We start from the raw sequence: 25728 nt of genomic DNA on the forward strand, positions 1-25728 counted from the left end.
CGTTGAATTTTAACCTATTGGTTATTGATTTTAACAAAATACATTCTATTGCACCACTACCTTAGAGTCAGGTGAGTAAACTGTCAAAGAAGTTAGCATCTAGATTTACACTAATTTAAGCATTGAATTTTGCCTTTAGCTTCTCCACTGAAAACCTCAGGCTAAATTAGTCAAAATGAAAGAGGTATTATCAGTTCATCAGAAGAGTGAAGAGTGTGTGGAATATATAAAGTAAATGAGAAGAGACTGACTGAAAAATCTATTAGCACTAGGTAACCCATTGCCCAGGGAGACAAAAATAGAAAATCCCTGTTTTAACTGAGGTGTTGCTGGAACAACTCAGAAATACAGTGAAGATGATAGCAGCAGAGACTAGTGAAGGGGTAATGCATAAATAGTAATTAAGTAGCTAGCTGTCCTTTACCTGAGCATATCTATCACTTTAGAACTGCTGGTCCACACATTTGGGGTATATAAAATGGATCTGAAAAGGAAAGCAGTGAAAGCTTCCAAAATTGTATAACCACCAACAGGGACAGGAAAATTTTGCATATAAAAGAGAAATTGTATATCTGTACAATAGAGGGGATTCCTGCCTGATCACAGATTCCCCTTTCCTGCTCCACCAAGGAAGCCAGAACCTTGCTATCAGTCTCAAGGAAGGATTCTAGTTAAAACTGTTCATGAGTCTAGACTGATCAACATATAAATTAGCAACCAAGAGTCTTTAAAACTTGACAAACACAAAATTCAACAGATAAACGAAAAGGTTTAATTCATACTACCAAATAGATGAAGATGCTTATAAAAGAGGAAGAGAATTCACACGAGTTAAAATGGTTTCTAAAATTTAAGGAGGAAAATCAATAAATGGCTTCAGTAGACACAACCAAGGATTGGCTATAGATAGACCCAAGGGATTTTTTTCTAGAAAGCAATACAAAAGATGAAAGAAAGGAAAAAGATGAGAGAGAGGTAGAAAGAATGGAGGAAAGGAACTAGTCAAATGACAAAAAGTTAACCACTCATGAACTCTATATGTAAAATATTACTTGAGTATGTTTTCTAGCAAAATAGAGAATGAATACAATAAAAAGAAATCAGGAATATATGAAACTGGGTGAACAAATAAGTGAAAAAATTTAAATAAAGCTGAGCCTAAAAAACGCTACTGTGATATTTAAGGCAGAAATCTAAATATTATTATGTAGAAATGTAATGTTCAGATTAAATGAAAAGTAAAGAAATATGCTAATGATCTTTAATGGAAAAGTATAAGTCAAAATAAAGCTAAGAATGAAAGACAGATAAAATACTAAAGAAAATGGCATAAGTTAAAGCACAGAAAATAAAATGCCAGAAATATTTCCAACATCAGTAATCCAGTAAATGTAAACAGGCTAACATTCTGTATTAAAAGACAGATTGTCATTAGGAGTTGAAATAAAGAAATAAAACGTAGCTATATGATGTTTACAAACACACTTTAGTTAAAATAATACCAGGATTTACAAATAAAAGTTCAGATATAACAAGAGCCCTCAGAAAGAAAACGGGACAATATCAAAAAATCAGAATTAAAAGACCAGAAACATTAAGAGGGATAAAACGTGGATCTATTTATAAAAGGTATAATCCAATATATATATATATATATATTGTAATTCTAAATATATATCTTATTTTATGGAAATGTGCATCTACACAGTCAAATAAAAGCACATCTATATAGCATGTTCATTTTTATAATAGTAAAATGTACATAACAATTTTTTTCTTTTTAAGCATACAGTTCAGTAGCATTAAGTGCATTTACATTGCTCTATGGTCATCACTGCCATCCATCTCCATAACTTTTTCAAATCTTCCCAAACTAAAACTATGTCCATTAAACTATAACTCTTCATTTCAGCATAGTCTTTAACAGAAGTGTTGAAACTATTATTCTTTTTTGTGCTTTCATATTCATTTTTAACACCTAGTTTTGTATTGCTTGTGCCTGTCATTGTTGGAATGATGTTACTGATGGTTCCAGAATAGTTTCTCATGCTAAGTGAGTTCGGAAAGTTTAAAATACCTTAATGCAAACCCTTGCCGTGTTCTTTTGAAGCAGAGATGATCATTATTATCTGCTCTGGCTTTAATAAAATTCATTAGGAGACTATGTAGTGTGTTTGTGTGTGTGTGGTTTTCCTGGAGCCAGTGTGCAAGATTTAAAATGCAGTAGAAATGACGTACGGAACCAGAGTCAATGAAATCAGAGCATTAAACAAGTTATTAAAATTTACATTGAAGTTTAGAATATTGTAAAATTAGTAAGGGAGGTGAGAAAGAAAACTAAAGTACTTTTTGGGCTGTCCCTACTGATGAGAAATACGTTTTGTCAAAGACAAGTACAAGCATATATAACAAATAACAGTTAAAGGCTGGGATATAGCTTAGTAGTAGAGCACTTGCTCAGCATGCATGAAGCCATGGGTTCAATCCTCAGCACTGGGAGGTAAGGCGGGGACAGTAACGTGAAATAATATTTATCCTTTCTATGTGCTATTCACTGTTTTTATCTCTGTTTTGACGCACTTAACTAGTTTAACAGCCCAAGAATGAGTTGCAGTCTATAGTTTGAAAACCACTGATTCCTAGAATTGTTTATCTGGGTATCATGAGCCTCAAAGGCAGACTATCTTTTATATAAGGGTGGAAATTATGAGTAACAGAAACTGGGACAGTGCCAACACCTTCTTCACTTCCATTGCCTGAAGGGCTTCTTTGTCAAAGTATAGTATACTTCTTTGTCAAAGTATAGTTTAATGACTAACAAGTGGTAGAGTTTGTCGTGAAGTATTTGATAAGGAACTTCAGTGTGTTTCTTTACTATGGGATCATGGGTCACTTGTGTAAAGAGAGTAATGACCAGAAAATGAAGGTGAGGTGATAGATGCATTGAGTTAAATGGAAATGAAAGTAGATAAAGAAGAGAGAAAATTACTTATGTTTTTTACTTTTTCACCAAGTTGAGGCTAGTACTGAAGTTTCAAATGGAAATCTGGGAGAAAGTAATAAATTTCCTAAAAGAAAATAGTTAAAAAGAGATGACCAATAGTAGTGAAAAGTGACCTAAATCCAGCTTATAATTTCATGGATTCTGCTAAGTAGCAATCTACTATCAATTTCCTCATCTGTAAATGATTTCATTAGTCTTTAAGAGATCCTTAATTTTACTACTGTTCATGTTTGAAAAAAATGATTCTACATACTATATCCACATTATTGACGGTGGAATATGAATATATATGTTATTCTCCACATGGTTCTTAGAATCATTGACACCAAGCCATTTTAATTATAAAGAAAATGGTTTATTAACTTGCAGTATTAAGTGATTTCTTTATTAAATGTTCTTTAGTCACACTTGATTTGTTAATTTTAGTTACACGAACATGCAGCCTACTTGGTGGACAGTTTGTGGGAGAGCTCTCAAGAACTGTTGAAAGACTGGGAATGTATGACAGAGTTGCTATTAGAAGAACCTGTTCAAGGAGAGGAAGGTATAGTATTTGACAAGTTGGTTCACAGATTGTTATGTTTTCATTTATAATCATACTATCCTATATAGATCACGTCTTAAAAATGAATGCCATATATCTTTTTCTCAATAGAACAGTTTTCTGTAACAAGGAAGTCTCTATGGTTTAACATCTTTCCATGTTAGCACTGCTACCATGCTGCACAAGGGCTTTAAAAATTCTTGTGTTACGTAGTATTCAAAAAAGTTTTCTTTATGCTGAGTTGAGACACAAAATACTGATATTACTCAATGTGAAAAAAAATGCATCCAGGATATTTTTGCTGTTTGATATGTAAACTTGGAAAAACTTTGATACTTTTTTTTTCTTCTTTGTCTTTCCAGGGAGAGGGTGCTAGGAATTGACCCCAGGGCCTTGTGCTTGCTTAGCACACAGTATACCACTGAGCTACATCCCCAGCATTGAGGATTTGTGATTTAATTAAAGCACAGTCTTCCCTCTTTCATTTTTTTTTCTTATCCTTTGTCTCCTTTTCTCTAAAAGTAAAGATTATTTTCCTTATGTAATTTACATACTTTGGAGGATTAAGTAAGATAATATACTATTGATTATTTGTTCTGCTTCCACTACCCTCCTAATGGTTCAACCCTTTGAAATATTGTAAGATCAGAATGAGCCCTCCCCTGCATTTGACTGTGCAAACAGGTCACTAACAGAGTGACCATCCCCTAAACCTATTTCAGTTTGATTCAGTGGGAGAAACATAGATAGACATCATCTACCCACATACACTCCCGTAAACAAGCTCAGTTTGCCTTTGTTGAGTATAACTCGAATATCTACCTCACATTCTCTTCCTTTATCTTCCCAAACTTTTCACAGACCTTTTTCTTCCATGATAAACCTTAGTTAGAAAATGACCCTGTTAACAAGTTGACAGAACCCCTCTGCTCACTAGGTTGAACTAACTGCACTTTGCATTCCTTTTATTTTCATGATCATAAGAATATGAACATATATTCTGCATTTTCTCCTTGTTATTTTGCTTATACATTTTCTTGCTCAGTTCACTGACTTCATACATTATATTTTTAACTAATCTTATTATTTTTCCTGTTGAAATAATTTTCCTTTCTAATCAGTACTACCCAAACAACACTGGCATAGTTTGATATATCCCATCCATGTTTTCAAGTCATTTTTTCCTTTACCACCTCATGTTTCATAAGGTTATGTCTAATAAGAAGGGAGGCAAGGAATGCAAATTAAGGGAAGAAGTGCCAAGGTAGTATGCTTTGGTATTGTTAGTTTTTACTTTTGTGTAAGATATGTAAATCAGTAAATTAATAAGTCTTTGAGTCATTAAGATGATCTATATGGATTTCTCTTAAAATAACTATATGCTTTTAGATATTTCATTGTGGTTTAAATTTAGTTGACATTGAATTTCTTTGGCTTTCTGTTAAGAGATTGGTTTGGTTTGGTTTGTTTTGGATATGGTTGGTCTGGTTTTAGCTATAGAAGCAACCTTTAAAATGGGAATCATTCTTTAAAGTGAACCACAGTTTTAGGATGTGATTGAATTTGAGTAGGGCAAGCCTGAGAAATTACATATAACAAATGTAGAATTGTATCTACAAGATAACTAAACTTTTTTCATACTTTTTGTGTGTGAGTGTTATGTCACTCATAGGGTCTGGCATCAAATGACATGCAAATCAATTTTCTGTGCTACTATTTTGCTGTATTTTATAACAAAAAGCTACCTGAAACTTATTTTTGAAACTGATTGGAATTTATTTTTTAGACAGTTGAAGTGTGGCAAAATTTCAGTGAAGAAAATTTTAGTTGAAAGTTGAGATGTAGGTCTGAAATTTGGAGAAAGAGACACATTGTAAAAGACTAACGCCAGCTTAAATCATAGTAACCTTAAGACTGTCTTGCAGTGTTTTTAAGGGGCTGGTGCGTGTGTGTGTGTGTGCGTGTGTGTGTATTTGCTTATAGCAGAATAAAAATTGGATAAATGTTTAGTATAATAATGTGAGGATCTGGGTTCTTAATAGCTTTGTTGCCAGGTAACAAGTTATTTGACTTATGATTTTCAGCTTCTTTAACTTTAATATATGAACCTTTGACTAGGTAATCTTCTTTCATTGCTTCTAATGCTAAAATTCTGTATTCAGTTGATTGAAGATGCAAATGATGAAATTCTTCAAAGCAGGAATTGTGGGCTGGGGATGTAGCTCAGTGGTAGAGCGTTTCCCTAGAATGCACAAAGCCCTGGGCTTGATCCCTTGCACACATTCAATAACAACCATTCAAATCATTAATTTATTTATAATTTTAATAATATTTACTCTATTTTTTTAAATTTTTCAATTTTGTACTTGTAGATGGACAGAATGCCTTTATTTATTATTTTTACATGCTGCTAAGGATCAAACCCAGTGCCTCACACATGCCAGACAATTGCTCTACCACTGAGCTACAGCCTCAGCCCAATATTTACTCTTTTATATATACCAAATATTATGTTAAACACTGAAGGTACAATATTAAACTAGGCCCATATAGATCTTATATTCTTATGAGGAAGGCAAACCAAAAATCAAGTTATGTACTCTTAACTATTTGTTAATTTCAGGAGTTAATAAATGTCTGTGAAGGACAGTAAGGAGGGTTTTTCTTTAGATCAAATCCTGATGGAAGACCTTTTTGAAGAATCCCACTTGTGAGCCAAGAAACAAAAGGAAGTATCAAAAAAGATATGTCTAGATAGTAGAAATACCAATTGCAAAGCATCAGAAGCATGAATGATAATTTCATTCTAGGAGCTGTAATAACTAGAACATAGCCATTGGTAACAAGTGGAGATAGAGACAGAGATCAGATAATTTAGAATATTTTAAATTTATAAGTGAATTTTTTTAGTTTATTAGTTTGATCAGGATTCCATTGAAGGATTTTAAACAAGGAGCACTGTGATCCAATACATATTTTAAGAAAAATGCCTTTATATATGTGATTTGGAATAGGCAGAAGACTAGGTATGTAATTGTTGCAGTGGTCTCTATGAGAAACAATAGTAAAAAATTAGAAGATAGTTTATGAAGAAAGTAAGAGCCTATAACTCACTTAAAGATTGTGGATACCAAACAATAGGAGGAAGGGCAAGAGAGAATAACAACTATGAAAATAATGAGAGAATTATACCCTTTTACAAACCCAGTAAAGACGATAATCAAGAGATATATGGTTAATAATAATATATATTGTAGTGCTGTGGTTAATATCATATGTTGCTTTAAGACTTACACAAAGGTCGTTTGAAAATTTTTGTCCTGGTTGACTTTAAAGCGTTTGTTTTTAGTGATAAGACTAAAACCAATACTGAGAAAATAGAGATGATGTGTGAAAAGGTTTCCCAACAGTTAGAAAGTTGTGTAATTATTTAATAGTTCAAAGTCTAAGTAGTTACCTGTTTATTTCATTCAGTGTGACTATTTGGCTCTTGTCTAAGGCTTAATAAAGCTTGCTTAGTTCTCATTATTATGTAGATTTGCTGTCATATCCCAGAAGGGATTTAATTAAATTTCAATTGCTTTTGATTTTTCCCTGTCTCTCCATTCAGGGAAGGTTTCAATTTTGATAATATAAATTTAACAAAATTGATGTTAGTGGATAACTGTGCAAAGTTGAGATCTACTTCAACACTACTTTGAGTTTTACTATATAGTGTAAGAAAGGTTCCATAAATCCAGGTATTATTCCTGAATTTTAAAAACATGCATTTAGTTCACAGACAACCTGTGCTTCTTTATTCACGGCCAAATTTTAAAAAGTTATGAAATTCTAGAATTGGAAAGTAAAAACGTTACTGAATGGAGTGGTATTTTGTATTGTTAGGCATTGGATCCTAGGCGTACCGGTGGAAAAATTGAATTTGTTTTATGTGTTTTTCCTATAATAGGCTAAAATTCATGTGTTTTTCCTAAGAAAATAAAAATTTAAGAAATGATTGACTTGAGATGTATGTATAGGCTGGGTGCTGTGTCCACGCACATGTCATCCCAGCGACCTGAAAGGCTACAAGTTCAAGGCCAGCCTAGGCAACTTAATGAGGCCCTATCTCAAAATAAAATTTTTAAAAAGGGGTAGGTTTGTAGCTTAGTGGGAGAGTATGTGCCTAGCATGCCCAAAGTCCTGTGTACAATCCCCAGTATTGCAAATAAAGAAAGGAAGAAAGTTGTATATGCATATTCCTGTGCAGGATAATTTTGCCATAGACTACAGGACAGGATGTCATTATGTCTTTGTCTGCCTTTTCATTGCTTTTGCCTCAATTTAAAAATAATCATTGTAGACTTTTAAACTTTCATAGATTCATTGCATTTTTCCTTCTGAAGTTCTTTCTCTGTAATTCCTACCATCTATTGGGAAAGAGAGTTAAAGTATTCACATTATCCTTTAAAGAAGTATGTTTAAAAACACATGGGGTGAATTCAGAAGAATAGTACTTAATTTCTGTGAGGGAAAACTATAATGTTTTCTTAAATGATGTAAAACAAGATCTCAAAAATGAAGAACTAAGTTATGTTTCTAGATGAGAAGATTATAAAAACGGGGTGCAGTGTCACACTTGTAATCCCAGTGGCTCAGGAGGCCAAGGCAGAAGAATCTGTTCAAAGCGAGACTCAGCAACTTATCTAGGCCTTCAACAACTCAGTGTGACCTGTCTCTAAATAAAATACAAAATAGGGATAGGGATGTGGCTCAGTGGTTAAGTGCCCCTGGGTTAAATTCCCAGTACAAAAAAAAGTCATTTTTTCACTAGTGGATTTGATAGGTTTTTGGGTGGTATGGTTGGACCCAGACCTAACCAAAAAATATTTTGAAGTTTATGTAGCATTTTAAATGTATGTTAAAAAGCCAGTATAACATAGTGCTTAAGAACACTATTCTAGAGTCAGACTACCTGCGTTAATGTGTTGATTCTACTACTAGTTGAACATTTTTAATAGTTATTTAATCCCTTTTTGACTCATGTTGTAACATGAGGATATTGGTTCATATTTCTTAGAGTTGTTTGTGGATAAAACAAGTTATCAACTAATCCAATTTAATATATGTGCCTTATGCATAAAAATGCTTAATAAATTATTTGCTGCCAGCATTATAAAAATTTTACATTTTACAAAAAAAATTTAAAAGGACACAGTAAGGGAAACTTGTTTAATTAGTTGGATTAAGTTGCAAAATAAATTATTTTAATAAATTATAAATGTACTATAACCAAAAGAGGTAGTTATAAAAATATACAAGTAGATTAGCAAAACTAAATAAAGAATATACTTAGAATAAAGGTCGAAGTTTATATGAGAGCCTACAGCATATTTTAAAATGGCATTTAAAATACATAGGTAAATCTGGTTTATTTAGCAGTAGTGAAGGTGTAATTGGCTTTTTTATTTGGTATAGGTAAATAGGCCCATACTTTCTACTCATTTACAAATAAATGCCAAAGAGATTAAAGATATAAAAGTGAAGGAACAAGAAAGAACAAAAGAAGGAAGGTCAAGAGAGCAAGTGAGGGGCTGGAGTTGTGGCTCAGTGGCAGAGCACTTGCCTAGCATGTGTGAGGCACTGAGTTCAATCCTCAGCATCACATAAAAATAAATAAATAAATAAATAAATAAAGGTACATCAACAACTAAAAAATTAAAATAAAAAAGAAAGCAAGTGACCATGAGAGAAAGAAATTAAAAGAAAATATTTCTCTAATCTCTAAGACAGAGCACTCTTTGAATGCAATACAACAAGCTCAGTGAAACTGATTAGATTATGGTTTATGGATGCACAAATATACCACAATAAAACAACCATTCTGTATAATTAATATACACCAATAAGCAAAACCAACGGGAGACACATGTGACTTTTTAAAAGGTAACAATTCTATCTAATAAGATACTAAGAAGAGTCATAAGACAAAGGTTACTACATCTTAATAACAAAAAGAATGGAAGACTGGGCAAAGAACAATAAGAAGAAAAATCTCAGGAGTCAAATGCTGTGAAATGTGCCTGTAGTTTATCCCATGTATTCAGAAGGCTTAAATGGGAGGGTTATTTGAGCCTCTGAGTTAAAAACCAGCTTGGGTTACCTAGCATGATCCCATATCAAAAAAAAAAAAGATAAATCCTGGAGGGTTGGGGGGAAGAATACTTGCTGATCAGTAGATATAAAGGAACAAAATAACAATGAAATAACATTTCACAACCATAGGACTGGCAAAAATTAAAGGGGTTTATAAAACCCAGTGCTGGCAGTGATATAAAAAAACAAATATCATCATTGCAATTGGAAACTACAATAAATAATCTTAGATTTGTTGTTTTCGAGATTTGCCCTTTGATGAGTTATTCCCACTCTTGGAATTTATTCCTCAGAAATAAGTTTATCAGTTACCTAAGTTTATATGCATTAATGATGCTTATCGCAGCACTTTTCATGGTGTCAAAAATCTGAAAATAATTTTGACTGTAGACAGGAGAAGACTGACTAAATTGTTGTATATTAAATAATTATAATATATGTATATATTTGAAGATATTTAAAAGTATTATTAATTTTTTAAATATGTGGCATGATTGTTTTTGTTAAAAAGCTTTAGAAAATTAGACTGGGGTTGTGGCTCAGTGGTAAAGTGCTTGCCTAGCATGTGTGAGGCATTGGGTTTGATTTTCAGCACCACATATAAGTGAATAAAAAATAAAGGTCCATTGACAACTAAAAAATTTTTTTTAAACCTTTAAAAAATTGTATGAGCTTTGAAGTAATATGTAAGGAAATAAAATAAAATTTTAGCATTGCCTACTCAAAAGTATGGTGTTAGAACTGAGACCAAGATTTTACTTTATATACCTCTTTCTTATTTTGACGTAAGACAACGAGCATATATTACTTCTGTAAGAAAAACAAGAGGAAATCAAACAGCAAAATACATAGCTTAAGTCTTCTTCATAGTAATATATTATGTTTTTAGATTTTTAATAATTGCGTTCACTTTTAGCACATGGTTATTGTAAAACTGTCTGCTCATATTCATGTATTTTGTTTCACCTTAGCAATGTCTGACCGTCAAGAAAGTGCTCTTATAGAGCTAATGGTTTGTACAATTCGTCAAGCTGCTGAGGCACATCCTCCAGTGGGAAGGGGTACCGGCAAGAGAGTAAGTTACCTTAGTGAGAAATCCACAATAAAGCTTTTAATGTAATTGACTGTCTTAAATATTTGGATATTTTACTGGAATTTACATCCCCCCAAATATACTATTTTTGTAAATGATACATTCTATGATACTTCATTTTTATATTGTGTCTACTGGGCTTGGGTTCCAAAAATTGATTTTTTTTTCCTTCATGATACCATAACATCTGTCCCTACTTCTACTATGGTATATATATAGTACTTTAAGAATTTTCATATTTATATCAAGAGTCCATAAAAGCTCAGAAGGAAGACAGCTTAACTTTAAGCTCTTCTATTTAGCAGCCATGTAATCTTTGGATAGGTGAATGTTTGTGTGTGTGTGTGTGTGTGTGCGCCTTAGTTTTCTTTTCTATAACATGGGACTAATAATGAAGATATTATTTGGACAAGTTGAAATGATCACAGGTGGAGAGACTTTTCTCTCTTGGTATAAAAGGGTAGGCAAATTCTTTCTGCAAAAACAAGTATAAACTGGGAATTTTTATCCAAAACATTCAAAATTCACCAAAGATTAAAAAAAATGGAGATGTATTTTTTCTTTAAAAAGTGCTGAAGTTTCAAGTAAAAGCAGAAGAATCTGCAGCCTTCCTATTTTAGGCTTACAGTGCGCGCGCACACACACGTTCCCACAAGTTTACTTGGTGAGATCTTTTACCAGGTAACACTAGCAGCAAGTACCAGCAGTTTTGTTGTCAGAGAATTGGTACAGTATGGACAAGTGGTAAAAGCTCATTGCTTTGTTGACTGGAAGTGGCCAACTTGTTTCTATAATCTGAGTTGATGGTTCAGATGCACCGGCCAAAATTTTAACTGAAAAATCACAGATCCTCCTCCCTCAGCCTCCCAAGCCACTGGCATTACAGGCATGTACCACCAAGCTCAGCAAGTATGTGTGAAATTAAAGCACATCTAAAAAAAAACATTAAAATTATAAAAATAAGTTAAAAGCCATAGTTACATGTATTATCTTAAAATGTCTACTAAAGGGAAAAAGGAAGACAGTAGAAATGTATTCTCAGTAGGTACACATGTTGGATTAAAGAAGTAATTACCAAAAACTTTCCAAATTTGATGAAAAACATTGATTCACAAATCCAAGTGGAATAAACACAAAACCCTAGTAGAATAAACACAAACTGTTTCTTTGGAGACACAGCAGTCACCCAGTTGAAAGACAAAACTAGAAAATCTTGAAAGCAGTAAAACAAGTCAAGGAGTAGTCAACTACAATAGGGTTTCGCAGTTGACTTGTTATCAGAAACAGTGGAGGCCAGAATATTCAACAAAATTGCCCTCCGGAAATCTTAAACCCAGTAAAATTATATTTCAAAAATGAAGATATGTTAAGACCATGTCTGGATAAACAAAAGAAAGAATTGAGAGACTGAGTTCTTAGAAGACCTGCCTTATAAGAAATACTAAGTCTTGCCTGGTGTGGTGGTGCACTCCTATAATCCCAGCAGCTCAGGAGGCTGAGGCAGGAGGATTGCAAAGCCAGCCTCAGCAAAAAGCAAGGCATTAAGCAACTCAGTGAGACCCTGTCTCTAAATTAAATACAAAATAGGCTGGGGATGTTGCTCAGTGGTTGAGTGCCCCAGAGTTCAATCTCTGATACCAAAAACAAAAAAAAGAAATACTGAGTCTTTGAGGCCATATAAGGAATGTCATCAGATGGTAACTATAATCTGTGAATGGATATAAAAGGCGGATGTATTTTTTCCATCTGTTAGTTTTTTAATGGGACATGATATTGTGTCAATAATTATAGTGCTATTTTGTTGAGTTTATAATACAGGCATAATATATCTGACAGTAAAAACACAAAAAAGTGAAAAGGATATGAAACTATATTGCAGCAAAATTACTACATTTTGTTATAACTAATTTAGTATTAACCTGCAGCCAATTGAAAGTAAAGAATATATTATAATTCCTACAGCAATTATTCATATATAAAAAGAAAATGAAAATTATGGTGGTACACTTTAAGTAAAGACAGAAAAGAGGAACTAAAGAAATAAATATAGATTACAAAATGGATGACTTTTTGTGAGTTAAAGCTTGCTACTTTTTTTACTCATGCTTTATAAGTATAAGTAACAGTGGGATTTGTTTTTACTCATATGTGCACACAATAGAACAATATAATTTGGTCAATTTCTTCCTCTTTCCCTCTCCTCCTCCCTCCTCCTAGTCTTCTTCCTTTCTGGATTATGTATCTTTAGCCATATCAGAAATTATATTGAATATTGAATGCACGTGAAAATTTCAATCCCCAGCACTGTGCACCCCCCACCCCCAATAAAAAAAGAAGGTATTGTCATACTGCGTCAGATTTAGACAGATTTGTTGGAAGTAAAAGGATGGCAAGGGGCATTATGCAATGAATAACCATAAGAGAGCTGAAGAGATTATTAATATTATAAAAATAGACTCTAAGTAATGTTACTAGAAACCAAAAGAGACATTAAGATAGAGGGGTCAGTAATACATTGGGAAAATACAATAATTATATACACAACAGAATCCAAAATACATGAAACAAGAAATTGAGACATTAAATAAATGCTTAACTAATATTTATCTTTCAATTGAGAACAACTAGATAGGAGGGAAAAAACGTGTTTTCCTTCTGGTTTCTCTTATTGCTACTTCATAGCACTTCATTTAGTTTTTCTTAACATAATTTTTTTGTAATCTGAAAGTTAATTGTAACGGCTTGATCAGATAAGGTTATAGATTTTGTCAGGAATAATTTTTTGTACTCCATATTACATCATATCAGAAAGGCACACAATATTTAGTTTTCCTGTATTGGTAATACTGAGATTTTTGGGTAACGAAATATTTATTGAGGCAAACTTTTTTGGTAGAAGTGTCACTGGTAATAAGTGGAGGAATAGCAGAATTAAAATATTATTTTGTCACACAAATAAAATAATCTAGATGACAATCATCAATGGCCTGTAGTTACATGAAAGATTAATGAGGAATTCCATGATAGATTGCTTTGCCATCATCTGAATGCATTGATTAAAAGTGAAAACTGCTATTAAAAGTGAAACTGCTGCCACCTTTGAAGTGTTCCTGGGCTGGGTGAAGGGAGGTGGCTGAAAACAATCCATGTAATCAAGCTTCCAGAAACAATTGCTTTCAAGAAAATATTGGGATGAAAGAATGTTTTAAAGGAAACTATAGTTAGCCAATTCAGAATGTAGAAAAGGAGAACATTAAGAGATTACAGAAATGTAAAGGACATAGGGACATAGCAACCAAATATGTTTGAATTCTTATTTGAACAAATTGTAAAAAGACTGTTTAAGTCCTATTAAAGACATGTAAATATTTAATGGTAAAATTATATACAGAGATTTGCCTTAAAATGCAATAGAAAAAAAAAACTTTAGAATTGAGAAAACAAGAATGATAATTCTAAATAGTTATTGCTCTGCTTTAGAGGGTTTTTGAAATTTTCCATAATAAAAGTATTTTTAAAAAGTATATTCTTCCAGCTTTGACTAATGAGAGACCCTTAGGCTAATTCCTAATTCAGACATTATCATTTTTGAGCACTTTGTTTCAGAATAAAATGCTCCAGGTTCACTTTTTTTTTTTTAAGAGAGAGAATTTTAATATTTATTTTTTAGTCTTCGGCGGACACAACATCTTTGTTTGTATGTGGTGCTGAGAATCGCATCCGGGCCGCACGCATGCCAGGCGAGCGCGCTACCGCTTGAGCCACATCCCCAGCCCAAAGTTCACTTTCATTAAAGTCTTATTTAAAGGACCTCCTTCTACACCTCATTCCTACTAGAACCAGTTTTATTTCTAGTTTATCCTTCCAGTGTTTTGTTTTGTAAATTAGGGAAATGTATCAACACACACACCTAAAAGTATTCTTATTCTCGATTCTTTCTGCCTACCAATTTTTTACAAACAGTAGCATACTTTATACACTGTTCTGTACATTTCTTTTTGTATTTAACAGTGTCTTGAATATCACTCCATAACTTTATTTAGATATCTTCATGGTTTTGTTTTTTTTTTAATGGCTGTATAGGTACTGAAATTCACCTATTAACAGACTGTTGGATTGTTGCTAGTCTTTTGATACTTAGAAATACTTTATGGTGAATAATCTTGTGCATGGGTCATTTCTTTCTTATACCTGGTGTATTGGTGGGATAGATTGCTAGAAATGGGATTGCTAGATCAAAGGAAGGATATGCATAAACTTTTTGTTAGATATTAGCAAATTCTTTCTCAATAAGTATCAGGCCATTTTTATTATTTCATCAGAGGTATTATGAAGACCAGATGAGTTCATTGTATGTAGAGTGCCTGAGAAAATTATCATCTGGTCAAAAATAGCTGTTTCCCTAAAATCATTGTCCTTAGGCCTTTGATCTATTATTAGATGAATTTCAGAACTCCTTGATATCCTGAATACATTTTTAAACACATATTTGACTTTATGTGTAGTCCTTTTAATTATTTTGTGCAGAACTGAACACTGTAGTAGTTTGTAGATCATTCCAAGTGATTGTCGTTCAAAATATAAGCATATGAAATAATCAAATAGGAGGCATCTACTTTCATGTATTCTTAACGTTGGGGTTCACGTTTAAATAGTGACAGTTTATATTGGAAAATTTCTGTTCTGTAAAGCCATTCAATATTAAGATGGTAAATCCCTTCGGAATATTAACAAAATGCAGAATACTTTGGGGAAATGATCTTAAACTGAGCTTGCATTTTAATATTTTATTTTTGAAAGGACCCATGGTTTAATAAGTTGCATATAGTTGCAGTACTAAAGTACTGAGTGTTATCAGCTTAAATTTGTTCCATGATCTCAGGCTGTACTACTTTCTATTTCTCTTGAATGCTGCCAAATAGATTTATGAGCATAGTTACAAGAAGACTTAAATATAAATGAATTCAAAAATGTCATTAGTATATGCCTTAAAAATACATAAAAATTTATTAGTGTCTGATGGTTGTAAAAGAGGACTACTTTAAACAGTATCAGTATGTGTTTAACATGTGAGAGTGAACCGATAATACATTGAGGTTAAAACTCTAGAAAAATTACTTTTTGTTTTCAATATTTTTATATTCCTAATTATGGTTTTATAGAAATGTTTATATTTTTATGTATGTTAAACTAGTAATTTAGTTATTTAATAAAGAACAGTGAATGTTAACATTTTTGCATAAAACTATGTGTATTTTTTCAGTAGTTTAAGTTTCTCTTAAAATTCTTGGTTTTATTATATGCCAGTTCTTCATCCTTCTGTATAACATTTTAGACTTATACATTTGCACATGACACTCTTATTCTTTTACTGTTTTAATATATTTCTAGGTGCTAACTGCCAAAGAAAGGAAAACTCAAATTGATGATAGAAACAAATTGACTGAGCATTTTATTATCACACTTCCTATGTTATTATCAAAGGTATAGTTTCATTTACAGTTTTGTGATAATATACCCCGAGTTTGCTTTCAACGTAACTATTAGTTACTGCTTTTTTCTTTACTGTTTCTTCTAGTATTCAGCCGATGCAGAAAAAGTAGCAAACTTGCTGCAAATCCCACAGTATTTTGATCTAGAAATCTACAGCACAGGTAGAATGGAAAAGGTAAGAGACTGAAATTGAAATTCTGCCATTAAAGTAGTTTTATTAATGGAATTATTTTATTTGCATGTAATCATATAGTCTTTTTTATTTGATAGATGCTAATTTTTATTATTTAAATGTCATTGTTTTTCTTTTTTTTCTCCTCAGCATCTAGATGCATTATTAAAACAGATTAAATTTGTCGTGGAAAAACATGTAGAATCAGATGTCCTAGAAGCCTGCAGTAAAACCTATAGCATCTTATGCAGTGAAGAGTATACCATCCAGAACCGAGTTGACATAGCTCGGAGCCAGCTGATTGATGAGTTTGTAGATAGATTCAATCATTCTGTGGAAGACCTACTGCAAGAGGTCTGTTCTAAAGTTAATGTGTACTTATAATAATAATTTTACCTAATAACTGAATATTCAAGATAGCTGAGTGTGTGATCATTTCCATTTTTAAATAAAATTTAGAAATTTCTGGCCCTTTAAAAAAACTTAACAGCATATTGCAGTTAATACATCCTAGTTATATTTTTTTAAAATATATATTTTTTACTTATAGTTGGACATAATTCCTTTATTTTACTTATTTATTTTTTTGTGGTGCTGAGGATCGAGCGGGCCTCGAATGTGCTAGGCAAGCGCTGAGCCACAACCCCAGCCCCATATTTCCTTTTTTTCTTTTGTCTTTTTTAAATTATTTATTTTTATTTTTTAGTTTTTAGGTGGACACAATATCTTTATTTTTATGTGGTGCTGAGAATCGAACCCAGTGCCTTATGCATGCTAGGCGAGCGCGCTACCCCTTGAGCCACATCCCCAGCCCCCATATTTCCTTTTAATGCTAGATATTTTTTCCTTCTATTTCCTTTTCCTGGGACCTAATTTGGCATTTTAATATTACTGTATTATTGTGATGTGTTAGGGAGTAGAAATGTACAAATTAAGTATGCTTTTAAGGAATCCCCATACCTGAATGGTATGCTCAAGATAGCAAGCTTCTTCAACTGGTTATATTTCTAATTTTGGGATCCTTATCTCTTGACCTCTCATCCCAGTCTACATAAGGCAATCTGGAATTCCTGTAGTTGTGTGTGCTCTGATGTCCAGGCTGATTGAATTTTCCTTTTTAACACATATAATTGATTTTTAAAAGAATTTTTTCTATTTGAACTTCTCTTTTTTTCAAACATTATTTATGATTTTCAAGCTACAGAAGTAGCTGACTGTAAGATCTGGAATAGTCATTATCTTTGAGGGCAGGGCTATAGCTCCATGATTGTGTTTGCCTTGTATGCATAATGCCCTTACTTAAATTCCCAGCACCAAAAAAAAAGAAAGTAAAACTTTACCCTTTCACTCAGCAATTTCAAGGAATTTATCGTTTAATATTAATTAGAAAAGTGTATAATCATGTTTATCACATTATTTTAAAATGTAAAGATTAGGGTTTTTTTAATGTTTGGATTATGTTTTTTTTTTTAATTTGTATTATTTACCTCTAGAGAATGTGTACTGTTTATATAATGAAGAATTTTTCTTTAGACAGTTAAGTATTAATAGATTTTAGTGTGAATGTGAGTTAGGTTATGATAATGAGGTGATCTTTACTTTTTAATTTGTAGGGTGAAGAAGCTGATGATGATGATATTTACAATGTTTTGTCCACCTTAAAGCGGTTAACATCTTTCCACAAGTATGTTGTTTGTTTAAAGTAGATTCAGTGATTAAAATGTACTAATCAACATAAACTGTAGCAGTTTTATACATTCATGTATTTCTTTCTCTCTCTTTTTTTTTGAGGAGGGGGGTACTGGGAATTGAACCCAAGGGTACTTCACCACTGAGCTACATCTCCAATCTTTTTTATTTTAGTTTAGTTTTTTTTTTTTAATTAGAAATAGAGTCTTGCTGAGTTGCTGCGGCTAACCTCAAACTTGTGATTCTCCTGCTTTGGCCTCCTGAGTCACTAGGACTACAGATGTGTGCCAACATGCATAGCAACATTCATATATTTCGATAGAAAATTTTAGAGAAATTTTGAGATGGTGGTGTTTTTCTTTATTATGCAAATTTTCTCCAGAGAAATTATGGTCTGTTGTTATTTAATTAAGATGTAAGATTTACTATTAGTGTAATGAAAAATTATCATTTAAAATGATGAGTGTACACTATAAAAGTTGAAGTACATCAGTATTATTTAACAAATTAGATAAGCTTATTTTTATAAGCTAGACTTTCATGGGTATAATTTTGATGGCTTTTAGAAGCCTTGCTAAATAAGAAACAAGATTGGTGATGAGTTGGAGATGTTACTCAAGGAATACAAAATTTCAATTAGAATAGGAATAAATTCAAGAGATCTGTTGTACAGCATAATGAATATAGTTAACAACAATATATTATATCCTTAAAAATTGCTGAAAGTAGATTTTTAGTATTCTTACCACAAAAATAATTATATGAGGTAATGCATATGTTAATTAGTTCTAGTTAGCCATTCCATAAGATGCATATTTCACAACAACACCTACATGATCATTTGTCAACTTAAGTGAAAAAAAAATTATGGGGAAAGCCATGAAAGTAAGTTCTACGGGCTTTTTCCTAAATTATTTTTGTTTGGTTCCTTATTACAGTGTTCTGGGAACAGAACAGTTGAGTTTCAACAAGGAAAAAAAGGTTCAATGAATAAAACGTATGTTTTCAAGCTGTAATTTGTATATCTCTTAAAATTATGCTCATCTTCTCCATAAAGAAAGGAAAGTAAAATTTGTTTGTCAAAAAAAAATTTTTTTTTTTTTTTTGGTTGAGTCTCTTAATGAATTCTATAGATTTCTAAAGCATTTTCAAAAATCTAAACTTTTAGCCAGGTTCAGTGTATTCCCAGCAATTTGGGAGGCCAAGGCAGGAGGATTGCAAGTTTGAGACCAGCCTTAGCAATTTAGTAAGACCCTGTCTCAAAAATAAAAAGGGCTGGGGATATAGCTCAGTGGGAAAGGGTCTCTGGGTTGAATTCCTTTTACCTCCCTCCCTTGCGCTATATATATACACATATATATACACACACACACACACACACACACATATATATATATATACACACATATATATATACATATACATATATATATACACACATACACACACATATGTATGTACATATATATGCACACACACAAATATAAATCTCTATACATAAACATACATATACATTGGTTATAAATTTTAAAGTTGTAAATGGATCTTAAAATACTAAAAATAAAAGTTACCTATGTATGAAGTTTGAGTTTATGTTGACCATATGGTAGAAACTTTCAGTTAAATGTTTGAAGTTTTATTGTTGATTTCTTCAGTGAATTCCTGGTATCAGCTCTTTTTCATTCTGTGTGTGTGTGTGTGTGTTTGCGCACGCGTGTGAGGGTCTAACACATTTCCTTAGTGGATCCTTTTTAATTCTTAAAAAAAATGTTGGGTTTTTTAAAATTTTTTGTTTGTTTTTTTAGTTGTAGATGGACTCAGTACATTTATTTATTTACTTATTTATTTGATGTGGTGCTGAGGATCAAGTGCAATGCCTCAAACGGGCTAGGCAAGCACTCCATCACTGAACCACAATCTCATCCCCAAGAAAATGTTATTTTACTCTTCCTTTTACTGAAACTAAGTTCAAATAAAAGTTTTCTTGAACTCTATCTAGAATGAAGTTAATGCATCTTTCGTTTGTTTTAGTGCTCATGATCTCACAAAATGGGATCTGTTTGGCAATTGCTACAGATTATTGAAGACTGGAATTGAACATGGAGCTATGCCAGAACAGGTAGGAATTATTGATATTTTTTCTCTATTGTCTTAAAATTAAACTTCTCTGACATAACAATTTTAAAGCCTTTTATGGAAAGTAGTTGATCATTCTTTAATCCAGACTTCTCCTTTGAGAATTATTATCATAGTGATTGACTGTTACTGTTAGTATTATCATATATTCAGATGTGTTAGAGCAGGAAAAAATTAAAGAACTTTTTCTATAATACAACTTAAAATTTTTAATGGACTTCTAAGGGAAATATGATTGATTATTACCATAACAATTTCAAAACTTCTGAATATTTCATTATGTAATGAAAATTTCTAATCATGACTATATTCCAAACTCTGTTTTAGGTATTTCAAATACAGGGTTTTAGGCATGGCTTAGCTTTTGTATTAGACCCATAGTTAAATATTTCAGGAAACCTTCAGCAGATTTTACAATATTTTGTACTTACAAGTTAGAGTACAACAAGCAGGAATTGAAAAAACTGAGACCTGAGTAGAATAATTGTTTTATTTCTGCATGAGAAAGAAGTGATTTGGTATACTGCAGATAGTCACAAAGACCAAAATAACAACTTTATAGTAGGATTGTGTATAGAGATTCTCTCTCTCATTCCCATTTGGTGATATGGAATGCTTCAGTGATGCTTCAGTGTTATGAAGCAATAAGAATTTTGACACATATAACAAAATGATAATTTCATAATTTCAAGTCTATCACAGAAGCCAGACATGGTGATGCCTGTAGTTGTAGTGACATGGGAGACTTAGGCAGAAACATCCTTGAACCCACTGCAAGGCCAGCCTGGGCAACATGGTGAAGTCCCATTTCAGAAAAACAGTCAGGTTTGGAGATGTAACTCAGAGGCAGAGTGCTTGCCTTGTATACACAAGGCCCTGTATTTCACCCACAGCACCATTTAAAAAAAATTAATTAATATTAATGTCAATTACATAAACAGTGTTCTACAATTACTATGATTACATCAACTGGGAATGTAGCTGAGTGGTAGAGCACTTCCCTTGTAACACAAAAGGCCTTGGGTTCAATCCTCAGCATCACCCATGCCTAACATTCAACTTTTTTGAACACTGCTTCATGTAAAGCCGCTCTTTAAAAAAAAAAAAAAATGCCTTATTTTTATGTCTGAGGATCGAACCCAGTGCCTCACACGTGCTAGGCAAGCGCTCTCCCACTGAGCTACAACCCCAGCCCTAAAGTTACTCTTAATAAAACAAATGTCTGGGGCTGGGGATGTGGCTCAAGCGGTAGCGCGCTCGCCTGGCATGCGCGGGGCGCTGGCTTCGATCCTCAGCACCACATAAAAAATAAAAATAAAGATGTTGTGCCCACCAAAAACTAAAATAAATAAATATATATATATAAAATAAAACAAATATCCCTGACTATATTAGGTATTTTTTATTGTAGTTTATGTAAAGAGGTAAAATATTTGACCCTTTGTTTTTTCTCATTTATTATTGGCACTTCAAATTTCCATTTTTGTGATCTCAGTTTTTAGTGCCCTAAATACAGTTCACTCGTATTCTCAAGCTGTTCTTTAGATTTGCAAGGAAATGAGAAACATAAGTTATTCCCTTTTTGCTTTTCTCTCTTTCATCTGGAACTATAATGATGTCTTAAAAGTTATTTTTTAATTCTCTATACCATTGTTACTATCTTAATACTAACCTGTGATGGTCTCACAGTTCTGTATTCTGATATTATTTTTTATTACTTATATTCACTACATAGGTGTTATTTTCCTTGTTGTGTATTAATTTGTCAAATAACTCTGTTAACTTCTTAAACACAAATTCTAGTCTTTAGCTATGTGTACAAAATTTGAGTACATAATTGCCAGACTTGTTCATTTTAGCAGTTCCTGGAAACATCTCTTAAAATACCCAGTATTGAAAATGTAAAAACTCTATATTCAACTAATTTCTTTTTGTTTTTTAAATATTTTTATTAGTTATTGATGGACCTTTATTTATTTATTTATTTATTTATTTATTTGCTTATGTGGTGCTGAGAATCAAACCCAGTGCCTCACATGTGCTAGGCAAGTGTTCTACCCCTGAACCACAGCCCAGCCCCATTTTTTTTTCTTTTTTATTGGTACATTATAATTGTACATAAGAGTAGGATTCATTATGTCATATTTTTACATGTAATGAATGAACATAATTTGCTGAATCTTCTACCCCAATACCTTCCCTTTTTCTTCCCTCTTCTCGAATCCTCATCCACTTGCTCTACTCCATTGATTTCTCTTCTATTATTATTTTAATTAGTGCATTATTACATATACACACACACACACACACACACACACACATGTAAAAGCAGAATTCACTGTTGCATATTTGTATATGGACATAGCATAATTTGGTAGATTTCATTCTTATTACTTCCCCATACCCTCATGTCCTCCCTCCATCTTAATCTCCTTCCTCCTTCCACTATTCTGTTGGTCTTCATTCTATTTTCCTGAGTCTCCCCCCCCCCCAACACTTTTTTTTATAATATTCCTTTCTCTCATCCCCTCCCCCACTTCCATATATGAGAAAACATTTGACCCTTGACTTTCTGAATCTAGCTCTGAGCTTGTTTTCTACTTTCATTCATTTACCAGCAAATGACCTAATTTCATTCTTCTTTACGACTAAGTAGAATCCCATTATATATATCTATCTATACATCTATATCTATCTCTCTCTCTCTCTCTCTCTCTGTATGTATGTATGTATGTATGTATATATATATATATATATATATCTCACATTTTCCTTCTCCATTCTCTTGTTGGACAGCTACCTAGACTGGTTCCACAACTTGGATATTGTGAATTGTGCCACTATAAATATTGGTGTGCTTGTTTCACTATAGTATCTTTAGTTCTTCTGAACAAATACAAAGACATGAGATAGCTAGCTGGTGGTTCCATGTCTACTCTTTTGAGGAATCTCCATACTGCTGTGAGAAATAGTTGTATTAATTTGCAGTCCCACCTACAAAGTACAAGTATGCCTTCCCCCTCCATAATTGCCATCGTTTTTATTGTTATTTATATTTTTGATGATTGCCCTTCTAATTGGAGTATGATGAAATCTCAAGTGTAGTTTTGGTTTTTATTTCCCTGATTGCTAAGGATATTGAACATTTTTTCATGTATTTGTTGGCTATTTGTATTACTTCTTTTGAAAACTGTCTATTTAGATCATTTGTCCCTTTATCAGTTGGGTTATTTAGTTTTTTGGTGTTAAGTTTTTTGAGTTCTTTTTATAGTCTGGACATTAATCCCCTTTCAGAAGAATAGCTGACAAAGATTTTCTGCCATTCTGTAGGCTCTCTCTTCATGCTCTAAATTGTTTCCCTTGCTTATGCAACTTTGTAATTTGATATGCCACCCTACTAATGATTCTTGGTTTTATTTCCTGATTATTATTAAGGAAGTCAGTGTCTGCATCGATATATTGGAGTATTGACCCTACATTTTCTTCTAGCAGTTGCAGTGTTTCTGTCAAATTCCTAGATCTTTGATCCCACTTCATGTTTATTCTTGTGCAGAATAAGATAGGAATCTAATTTCATTCTTCTACACATGGATATCTCGTTTTCCCAGTCCAATTTTTTTAAAAAAAAGACTTATCTTTTCTCCAGTGTATGTTTTTGACCTCTTTGTCAAAGATCAGATGATTGTGTCTTTGTGAATTTGTCTGGGTGTCTTCTGTTCTATTCCATGGGTCTGCATATCTGTTTTTAAGGCAAAAGATATCTTGTTTTGTGGCTTTGTACCTATTTCCTGTTGGTATAGTTTTAAGTTTAAATATGATCTTGAATAGCATCTAAAAAAAATAACTATTAAAATTCTGCTTTAATGTATTATTTCCAGAACTCCAAGTAGATTCTAAAAATTGAAAAACCCAAAAAGCATTTATAGAATTTTTAAAGATATTATTGCTTTAATATATAAATATACCAAAGAGAATTTTATTTTTAGGTATATGTAAAAGTACCAATCAAAAATGAATTAATACAGGAGAAAAAGGAAGACCACTAGGGTAGAGGAAGGAGAATAAGGGGAGAGGGGAAGAGAAGCAAAGGGGGGAGAGGAGAATGGGGATTGAAATCAAATTCCTTGCATGTATGATTTTGTCAAAATGAACCCAACTACTATGTATAACTTTAATGCTCTAATTAACAGAAAAGAAAAAAATATTGCTGTAGAACACAATAGTATGAGTAAACCCGTTTAAAAAATAAAATCATACAGACTAACTTTGGGCTTTTCTGGGTATCAATAATAGAAAATTTTCATTTGTAGTTAGAATGCAGCAGGTACTATTTGAATTGTTATATATAATTAATTTGTTAAACTTTAATGAAAAACCGTATAAGATATATATGGGTATTTTTATCGTATTGATGATGAAACTAAAGCATAGGAATATTACGTAATTTGCCTGGCACACCCACTCAAACCCAAGCTTTTAAATTCTTCTCATTCTCTCTTCACATTTTCTCCTATTGATTGGCTACTACCACTGATACTAAGGAACTCAAGCTACACTTTACCCTTTACCCATCCATGCCTTCTTAACCCCATCCCATTCCTTTAGATATTTTTTCCGTGTCAGATTTTTTTTGTATTTATCTTTTTTCCAAATACCTTTTGTACTGTTTTATTGGAAACTGTGGAGGAAATTAGATGCTGGTATTTAAACCATCATTATGAACTGGAAATCACCACATTATTCATATAATGTAGGGGGTGACTTTAACTTAAGTCAGGTCATTGATTTTGGATAGATTATGGCTTGATATATGTGTTGATAGAGTATGCTTTCATTGAAGACTATATATTTATATCCTTGCTAAGCTTAGAAGTTATTTCAGTTACCCACTTCCAAGTTCCTTGGGCATACCATATCAAAACCTTTCAGGTTTCCTCTATCCATTATGTATTCACCAAGACTCCTAAATCAAAAAGCCAGGAATCAGATGATACCTCTTTTTTCTCCACCACCACATGCATATGCAGACACACATCCAGCTTGCCACCTACATAATCATTATTTACAAAAATATTTGACAGGTCCTAAAGATATGTTTTTTAGTTGATTTTATTAGTTAATATTCATTAAGGTTCATTTTGACATAATTATACAAGCGTAGAACATAATTCATTCTAATCAGTACTTTTTCCTCTTCTCCTGCCACCCCCATTCTCATCCCTCTACTACTGATCTTCTATTTATTTATATATTTTTAAATTAGTGTCATGTGACTATACAAAAAGGTGAGATTCACTGTGGTACATTCATATATGTACACAGGAAAATTTGGTCAGATTCTTTCTACTGTTCTTTCTTTTTCCCGTCCTTCTTCAATCCCCTTCCTCTACTCCAAGGATCTGTCTTCTATTTTCAAAGAATTCCTCACATATCTTCTCTCTCTCTCTCTCTCTCTCTCTCTC

At 32.5% G+C, this 25728-nt stretch overlaps 1 protein-coding gene across 8 annotated transcripts in view; it reads left to right on the plus strand.

Moving 5' to 3' along the window:
• The window catches only part of Stag1 (stromal antigen 1), a 261193-nt gene that overhangs the window by 181693 nt on the left and 53772 nt on the right, over positions 1-25728 (plus strand). For all 8 annotated transcript variants that reach the window (XM_015487017.2, XM_048794464.1, XM_048794466.1 and 5 more), the window contains 7 exons: positions 3431-3548; positions 10655-10758; positions 16168-16260; positions 16355-16444; positions 16592-16795; positions 18055-18125; positions 20162-20249. In XM_015487017.2, coding sequence (XP_015342503.1) covers positions 3431-3548; positions 10655-10758; positions 16168-16260; positions 16355-16444; positions 16592-16795; positions 18055-18125; positions 20162-20249 — 768 coding nt within the window. The remainder of the gene's footprint in view (positions 1-3430; positions 3549-10654; positions 10759-16167; positions 16261-16354; positions 16445-16591; positions 16796-18054; positions 18126-20161; positions 20250-25728) is intronic.

The sequence above is a fragment of the Marmota marmota genome, unplaced genomic scaffold (genome assembly GCF_001458135.2).
Source record: "Marmota marmota marmota unplaced genomic scaffold, marMar, whole genome shotgun sequence".
Taxonomy (NCBI): Eukaryota; Metazoa; Chordata; class Mammalia; order Rodentia; family Sciuridae; genus Marmota; species Marmota marmota.